The sequence below is a fragment of the Ursus americanus genome, chromosome 35, assembly GCF_024610735.1.
Source record: "Ursus americanus isolate L20-20 chromosome 35, mUrsAme1.1.p, whole genome shotgun sequence".
NCBI lineage: Eukaryota > Metazoa > Chordata > Mammalia > Carnivora > Ursidae > Ursus > Ursus americanus.
The window spans coordinates 4,889,466-4,898,762 of record NC_142161.1 but is presented as its reverse complement, the minus strand read 5'-3'; the positions used below and the strand labels follow the sequence as shown (position 1 = coordinate 4,898,762).

Sequence of the window (9,297 nt, the reverse complement as noted above, 5' to 3'; positions counted from 1 at the left end):
GGTGGCCAGCAAGATACATTAACAAAACAAGACCCACATATTTATGATTTGAATTCAATTATAACAAATCATACACAAAACTGGGGCAATGTGGGTTGGAAGAGTTGATTACAGTACTCAAACCTCCCAATATTCTTTTGCTAAATAACCAATTTACAGTTTCTGACGAAAATATACCATTCAAAGGAAACCGTATAAAGCCAAACTTCTCTCACTCCCCCTCCAAAATTTCATCTATGCTTTTTCCCTTTTATCACCCTCTCACCAAAAATACCCCACACCCAGTGATTCCAGTCATACCATACATGTGCAAAAGGGGCTTCAATTCATAGTAAAATCAGTTTTATTAATAAAGGTCTTTCCATATATCCAGAGCAAACAATGAATTTCAAGGGGGAAAAAAAAAACACCTACATACAGTGAAATTAGAAGTATCCCAGGATGACAACAAATATACATATAAATATGGACACCCATAATCACCGCCGCCTCCGAAAACCTGAAAGGAAGGGAAACCAAGAATGAGGCACAGGACAGTTGGAAAAGCTGAGGGGATAGGAAAAAAAGAACACCTAGAGGGAAGGGCTCAAGAAGGGGGGGTCCCCTGGGCAGTACTCTGCATCCTCCCAGGACAAAAGACTAGAAGTAGGAACGAAACTGAATCATGATAACGCTTCCTTCAAGTGGCACTTCCACAGTTCTACTTAAGGAAGACCGCACACAAACTGTGGGATCTTAGAGACAGAATCCAGAAATCTTTTTTGTGAATGATGCTGATTTTCAGCTTGACAAAGAACAACGAAGCCCACCTCTAAAGAGATCAATGCCCAGTCAGGCAGAGATACTAGGGGCAGTGCTGACACCTAGGATGGTAAATCCAGAGAGCTGATGTCCCAACTTGTATTGCCCCCCCCTGCACTTCACCATCCAAGTCCTAGCCATTCACTGACCTTTTTTCTTCCGACCTTTCTTCGGTATCTTCTTCCGCTTCTTAACAGGATTCTGATCCTGAAGACGGATGGAGAAGTGAAGGAATGGCGGTGTATTTCCGAGGGTTAGCACCCCTTCCTGCATTCCGCATGGTAATGAGCCCCACATCCATCTGGCTGGAATCCAGGAGGCTGTCTCCCACCACTGTACCCACAACCTTACCTCATCAAGATGAGGGGTTCCTCCTGTCAAAGCACTGATGTCGCTGAAGTGTGTGAGGGAATGGAGTTGTGAGCTCATGACATTCGCCCGTTTTCGCCGTCCTTTCTCGCGTTTACTGACACTTAAGCGCACCATCATGCTCTCCTCATAGTTAATCCTGCCACACGAACACAGTTTACAACATGCTTAGTCCACACACACAGAAAGCTGCAGCCAAGAACCCGGGCCCAGGTATTTACTCACCCCTGTTCATATAGCTCTCAAGAAATTTCATAGCAAATCAACAGAGTATTTAAGAACAAACCAGATGTCTAATATTGAGCTTCCTCAACGAAGTGTTCTTTATGCTAGAACCTCCCTCCTCCCTAGAAATGAACTCACGGTCCATCCACAAGAATACTTATAAACTATTATACTAGAAACCTCTTCGACTTCACCTTCACAAACAGGATTCCCTACACGGGCCCCCTCACTCAAATCTATCAACAGAGACTGCCGCCAAGGCAAAACTGGTGAGTCAGTATTTGTATCACAATTGCTTTTCTGCTTTTCTTTCCCGAACTTATCTAGCGCTCTCAGTGCCATTATAAAAATCTGACTTCATTGCCTTCTACACAGAAAAGAGAACTGTGACAGCGAAATACAGAATTTCTAAAGCCCCACAGGGTGGAACTGCACATATTCCTTTTCCTCTAGCATTTGTTCAGCCTCAACAGCTGGGAAAAAGAAAACATTCTTCCTCTAGTTCCTATTCTGTACTTAACACCCCTCATTCTTAGAAACCACTAGCCTGTCTTCCACTCCACTTTCTCGATAATGTGAGTTCTCTTGGTACCAGACTTAATCACATTCATCCAAAGCATAAGGACAGGCTTCTATGGCGCAGAAAACAATTTCCAACGGCAAGCACTCAGACCTGTGTTGATCCTCTTGACTCTGGCGAGTAACATGCGGATGCCGAGCGTCACGGATTTCCTCTGGGGCATCTGAGTACTGCTCCTTCAGTTCACGAATGACAGAGCTGCTCAATGCCCGTTTTTTGGCCCGTTCTAGCCGCTTCTTCTCCCGCTCCGCTTCTGTCTCATCTATGTGATACATATCAGTAAGGGTTATCCCAGAACAGAGAGAAGGATAAGAGAGACGCAATTTATGCTGAGGAGGCAGCAGCCACAGTTCATACCATAATGTACTGGAACCAAGCGTGGTGGAACGTATTTCTTAACCGTTCCTTTTGCAGATTTCTTCCCTGAAGCTTCAGATTGGCCTTCTTCTCCTTCATCTTCCTCCTCATCCTCAGAGCTCAACTATTAAAGAACATAATGTCCATAAACTTAGGAAGTGTTAGACAATAAGAAAAACCAAAGCTGGAGTACCCTGGGGAGGTGGGAATATAAACAAGAGCCAGAAAGGAAAATCTCATACTCTATATTCTAAGGCACAAGATGGGAGTCAACAGTAATGAGAGAATCCCAGGAGATCCGGGGTCACTACGAGGCTCATTCAGGCTGAGAGTCCTCAGGGGAACCAGGATAACGCAACTCCCTACCTTGCTCATCAGATTGCTGGGACGAGGCTTAAAACGGAGTGGGTCGTTCTCACCTGAAATAAAAAGCCCAAGAGATTTTGCAAGATTTGGAAATTTATGACGGTCCCCACATAACCTTACAGTTTCTGCCACTTACTGAGGCTGCCTGTCACTGCAGTCTTGACTAGTTTGTCAACTTGATACTTCAGTTTTTGGTCCAAGGGACGAAGCTTCTCCAAAACCTATAATGTGGTTACATAGGATTACATTCCCTTCCCAAAATTAAAAATACATCAGAGTCTCTATATTAAGTCGCCAGATAAAGAACCTAAAATACACATAAATTTGAGCAAATGAAGAAGAAAACAGTTTTTTCATTTGGTTTCCTCACTTAATCATCAAAACACCCATTTAAATGAGAGCTATTGTGTGACAGTCCTAGAGTTCAGGCTGTGGAAACCTAGAACGCTAAGATGCCAGTGTTTCATACCGTGCGAATCTCCACCAGTCTCAAAACTGCAGCATGTCCCTGAAGAGACCCTCCTGAGGCTTTGTCCAGGATGAGATGGGTCAAATCCATAAGGTACATGAGCAGTAGCTGGTCCTTTACCTCCAAGAGGCTAAGACCCTGAGGTGAACAACAGAGTAAGAGATGCAGTCAGTTTTAGCCAAAGAATCAGGAGGAAGGCCTAGGATAAACAGGGTAATTTTTTCTGAGTTCGAATTTTTCCCAATCAGTTCCTATACGGTATCCGGAATAGTCTCAAGGAGGTGACTGTACCTAAAATGGCCAAAGAGACAATTATGCTAACACGAGAGAGGCAAACCTCTCAGAATTACTGGAAGACAGTAAGAACAGGAAAATCAATAAAGTATCCCCCAAAATAGCTACAGCAGGGTTTCTCAACCTCAGAGCCGCTGACATTTGGGAATGGATAATTCTTTGTTGTGAAGGCTGTCTGGGCCCTGCAGGATGTTGAACAGCATCCTTGGCCTCCACCTGCAAGGCCTCTCCAAATTTTGATGATCAAAATGTCTCCATACAGTGCTTAATTTTAATTTAATCAAAACAATTACTGACTTTATCCCCATACAATGGAATTAGGCAATACAGTTAAAAAACAATAATCTACATCTACTGACATGGACTTAATTCCATGTCAGCACACTTTCTGCACTACAATGTGGTTCCAACGAAGGCGGGGGTATGATGCACACGTTTCATTTTATTTAATTATTTAGAAGACTTCACTTATTTATTAGAGAGAGAGAGAGAGGGAGAACGTGAGCACGGGGAAGGGGAAAGGAAGAGGGAGCCTGGAGCCAGACACGGGGCTCGATCCCAGGACCCTGAGATCATGACCTGAGCAGAAGTCAGATGCTTAACCAACTGAGCCACCCAGGCACTTCCAAACATTTTATATATAGAGAGAAATCTCTGGAAGATAACACGCTATTAACAACTGCTACCCCCGGGGATCCAGGTGAGGAAAAGGAAGAAATGGAGTGTGCACACTGTGAAAGTGTTTTCCCATCAAGCATCTACTACTTTAACAATAAAGAAATTTCTAAACATGTATTCCAGTAGTTACCTCAGATTATATCGTTTTTAAATTTTCTTCTTTGTGGTTTTACACATCGTCCAAACTTTCTAAAATTAAAACACACGTTACAGGGGCGCCTGGATGGCTCAGTTGTTAAGCGTCTGCCTTCGGCTCAGGTCATGATCCCAGCGTTCTGGGATCCAGCCCCGCATCAGGCTCCCTGCTCAGCGGGAAGCCTGCTTCTCCCTCTCCCACTCCCCCTGCTTGTGTTCCCTCTCTCGCTGCCTCTCTCTCTCTCTGTCAAATAAATAAATAAAATCTTTAAGAAAAAAAAAAACGTTATATCTACAGTCAGAAAATCAATCAAACGTTATAGAAGTTTATTCTTTTACATATAAGTAACATGAGCCGACTTAAGTTATGGTTGTTAAAAAAATTTTTTTTTGTGATGACATGAAATGGAGCCGTAGAAGTCCACAGCCCTGGGAAGACCTATTTCAGAGAGGCTAAATATTCTGCTTATGATTACAGAGTATTAGTACAGCTAGGATTCAAACTCAGTCTGACTCTAACACCTAAGCCCTAGGTATCTTTAAACCAACATGCAAAGCTCTTGAAACCAGCACTAGAGTGATAACAGGAGAAGGAGCAAAGATTTTAAAGACAAACAAATTGAGTTTAAGTTTTGAATCAGGCATTTGGTAGTCAAATAATGGGTAAGTCACTTATGACCCCGGTCTCCTCATTTGTAACATATACAGTATTTCCTTTCTGCCCCAAAAAGTAATTATGAGGCTTAAATAAGTAATATGAAAGCACTCTAATCTGTAAAGCGCCTAGTAAGGTTTTGGTTCTGAGAGATAAGTTACTAAGTATCTGTTCAATGAATAAACAAACATACAGTGATCTAATATAAGTTTTTTGGTGTGGTTTTTGTTTTGTTTTTTTCATTTTTTGGGGTTATGTGTCACATGCTCTTCTGACTGAGCCAGACAGGTGCCCCTATAGTGATCTAATGAACATGCTGGCAGCCCAGAACCAGCCAAGAATTTGAGAAGTAGGTTCTTCCGACAAGTTTGGACATTGTCAAGTTCAAACTGAGTTATAAGCACATAAGAAAAACAACAAAAAGAAAACACAAAGATAAAAAAAAGCAGAAAAATATAAAAATGGGTTAAGAACAAAGCTGCATGATGAGAAAGAAAGGCAAAAGGAGAATGTATTAAAATTCTATTAGCTATAGAGGTGTCTGGCTGGCTCAGTCAGTCGAGCATGCAACTCTTGATCTCAGGGCTGTGATTTCAAGCCCCACACTGGGTGTAGAGATTACTTAAGAATAAAACCTTTAGGGGCACCTGGATGGCTCAGTTCTTTAAGCATCTGCCTTTGGCTTAAGTCATGATCTCAGGGTCCTGGGATCAAGCCCTGCGTCAGGCTCCCTGCTCAGTGGGGAGTCTGCTTCTCCCTCTCCCTCTGCCTCTTCCCTCCACTTGTGTTCTCTCTCTCTCAAATAAGTAAACAATCTTAAAAAAAAAAAAAAAAAAAGAATAAGAGCTTCAACTGATGTCAGCCTAGATCTTGATCTCAGGGTCGTGAGTCCAAGCCCCACTTTGGGCTCCAAGCCCACTGGGTGTGGAGCCTACTTAAGGAAAAAAAACCCTTCAAAGTCTCTTACTAAGCTACCATAATGATTTTCATGCTTTTATTGACCTATGGAGTATTTTGCTTAATGTCTTAGGACAAAAGCTCAATATATGAAACAGGTAATACCATAGTTTTCCAGTTCAAGCAGGTATGAAGGACCCAGAGCTCTCCTTTCATACTGCTTCATATCTACTGATCCCTAAGAAGGTTCTGCAAGACCTTAATTTGAAAACTATCATATTTCAATTTAAAAAAAAAAAAGATTTTATTTATTTATTCATTTGAGAGAGAGTGCGTGCGCGCAGCAGAGGAAAAGAGAGAAGCAGACTCCCTGCTGAGCAGGGAGCCTGATGCGGAACTTGATCCCAGGTCCCCAGGATCATGACCTGAGCCAAAGACAGACACTTAACCGACTGAGCCACCTAGGCGCCCTACCATATTTCAATTTTAATATGCACATTGTTTTCATATTTTAACATCTCTGAAGACAAGATGTATCTTTTAATCAATGGCATCTTAACCTCATATCATAGATTAACAAGCAGCATTTTTTAGTATACGAAGTAAGTGGTATGTGCCCAATTAACAGCATCTTAGATTAGAAATACAGTAGTAACTCCTCAGTTGGCCTACAAGGCTCTTCACAGAGTGACTACTTTTCTAGTCTTATTTCCTACTCCCCATCCCACCCCCGAACACACTGTATATCCAACCACACTAAATGACCTCCTTTCCCAGTATATTACCATGCTTTCAGGTCTCTGTGGCTTTGTACATGCTGTTTCTTTCTGTTCCCTGGACTCTTATTTATTCCTCACAATCCTTCTCCTCTGGGAAGCCTTCCCTGACTTCCTCTGCTCTCTGGCAATTATTCAGTCTCTCTCCTGGGCTTGCACAGCACTCACGATGACTCTGTGAAGTGACTGCTACTGCTCATACCTATTGCTTTCATCTGTCTTCTCCACTAGACTTCAGCACAGAAACTGGATCTTATCCATCCTTGAAGCTCTAAACTTAAGGACACAGAAAACACTCAACAAACCTATGATAAAAGAACTGTGGAGAACAAGTCAGGGGATGCTAACTCTTCAAATATGTCTTACCTTCTCTGTAGGATAGGCTTTAGCTTGAACTTTTTTGGTTAGAGCTTGTATTTGTGCAGTTACAGCCATCACCTGAAATTAGTCCAAATAAAACAGCTGTGAATAATATACCTAGTCATCTCTGTGACCTATGAAGGGCAAAAACCAAACAATGACACCTAAGAATCATCAGAAACATTGCCTAAGATGCAGTATTACCTTCTTTTCAGTTCTGGGAAAGTATAGGAGAGATGGTTTTTGATACTTCGTCAAAAAGTACAAAAAACTTTCCACCTCTTCTAAAGCTACAGAAACCATCTAACCAAACCATGGGTGAAGGGAAGGGAACTGGGCCAGTGGTGGTGGTGGTGGGTGCTGTACCTTTATCTGTACTGGTTGAACTTTCAACCAGTACACCTGGGTACCCAAAGAGCAAATCACACCACTTTTCCCAGCATTGGTTTCCTTAGCTGTAACAATAAAGGAAATTCATTCAGAAGACTTCTTTTTGGAGTCTTCTGTATTGCTTTGGATACAGATATCAATTACTTTGAATTCTAACCTGAAAAGGTTTTCGTTAAGTCACTTGGCTCTCATAGTATTTGGTACCATTCAACACCTGCCTTCAAACGACCAAAGTTTGGAGGTGAAGCACACAAAATCAAAGCCAATCCGTCACTAACCCGTCCCAAAGGGGTGACGTGACTCACCTGCTCCTGAAGGTTTTTCAAAAGTGTGACGGCACTTGGCAGGTCTGACTCCACCACCTCCTGTGAGAGGGAAAGAGAGAATAAAGAAAATCCCTTTTGTCCTCAGGATTATGAGAAGACATGGGGGATGGAAAACCGTCCTCTCTCCTTCAGACACCTCAGACTTCCGACTTTCCTACTCCAGTACACATGCAGCCTCGCTTCACAGCCGGCCAGTCCTCCAGGTTTCCAGGAGGAGCGGTAGCTTCAGCCCCGTCACCCTACTGCTGCTCTCACCCCGCTGTGCCAGGGAGGTTGCTTCCTTTCATCACCCCCTTCCCTCGCGCCAATAATTTGCCCAGAGCTACAGAGGGTATAGGAAAATCCCACAATAGCAACCCGAGAAAGCAAACTCACGGGACTCCCCGGCGCCGCCATCTTCACAAAGCCCGCCCCTTCCGGGGCGGTACTTTCTGAGCTAACATTGTGCGATAAACTTGATAGACAACAGCCGCTTGTAAATCTAAGCCAATAGGAATAGTGATCCCTCACTTCCGCCCCGAACAGGATGTGCGGGAGGAGGAGCCACATCCAGCCAATAGAATGGAAGAACTGCCTAATCTCGTCAGATTTGGGGGGCGATCTAATGACGTGAAAATGCTCGTGGAAAGGGGCGCATGATTAGTGGATAGTGTAGAATGTTTGGAGCTAAACCAATAAAAAACTAGCCAAGTGATTGATCGACAGTTAGAAAGGCCCAATGGCAAAAAGAAGTTTGCAGAGCAAACTGAGAACGTATTGGCTTCCCGGATGCCGCAGTACCCAATGTTTTTAACTGCTCTGCCCCTGCGTGACCACAACTGACCGCTAGGTGGCAGTCCTCGGCTGCTCTCTGGTGTGGCTGTGTTGCGGCTCCGCCGTAGCGGGCTGCTGCTCCAATGCAGGCCGCGCGAGATTCCTTGCAGACCGCACAGCCCTTGGATAGACTTTGTGACAGTAGTCCTGTGTGACCCTGGAGAAGTCACTCAGTCCTCGAGAGCTTTTTTCATGTGTAAATAAGAGAGTTCGGCCAGAGAAGCCCAGAACCAGGGTCTAGAAACGGACACCGTCATGAGCGGAGGGGACGCTGTGCAAAGACCCCCATGTGCCACTCCAACGCTCCTCACCCCTACCCGTTTCGGGAGGTGAGAGCACGTTTTACAAAGGAGGAAGCCAGTTAAGATTTATGTGACTTTACCCCCTGTCACCCAGGTCCGCAGCAGAACTTGGTCCAAATCCAGCTTGTGTTTCATTATGCCCTGCCTCGTCTTTTCTCGATACTTCAAAATATGTCACCTCACTCCTGCTTCTCACAGGCTGATAAAGTGAACTGGGTCGGTATTAATTGCTTCCAACACCTGCCTTAGGAAGTAAGCACTGCAGAGGTTAATAATGGTCTTGAATTAGTCTCGCAAGGGCGAGCTGACCTCGGGCTAGCAATCAGATCTCCTGACTTGGAACCCTCTTCTGGAATTAAGGAAGGAATAACCCCCATTTCTCAGCCAGGGTGGGAAGATACTGGTTTCTACATCTTTTACTAGACTCAGGAAGAATAGGTAGGGGTTCTATCCAGTCTCCATGACTCTTAACATTGGTTTGCTGCTTCAAGCCCACCTTGGAAG

The 9,297-nt window shown here is 43.9% G+C and overlaps 1 protein-coding gene across 1 annotated transcript; it reads right to left on the bottom strand.

Moving 5' to 3' along the window:
• Positions 1–320: 320 nt before the first annotated feature.
• On the bottom strand, positions 321–8,104 carry NGDN (neuroguidin). Its single transcript, XM_045802713.2, has 11 exons — positions 8,054–8,104; positions 7,658–7,717; positions 6,969–7,040; positions 3,168–3,305; positions 2,835–2,919; positions 2,699–2,751; positions 2,333–2,456; positions 2,069–2,237; positions 1,153–1,309; positions 951–1,008; positions 321–499 (listed from the first exon to the last, which is right to left on the bottom strand). The coding sequence occupies exons 1-11, from the start codon at positions 8,072–8,074 to the stop codon at positions 480–482; spliced, it is 957 nt and encodes a 318-aa protein (XP_045658669.2). The 5' UTR covers positions 8,075–8,104; the 3' UTR covers positions 321–479.
• Between the last annotated feature and the right edge of the window lie 1,193 nt (positions 8,105–9,297).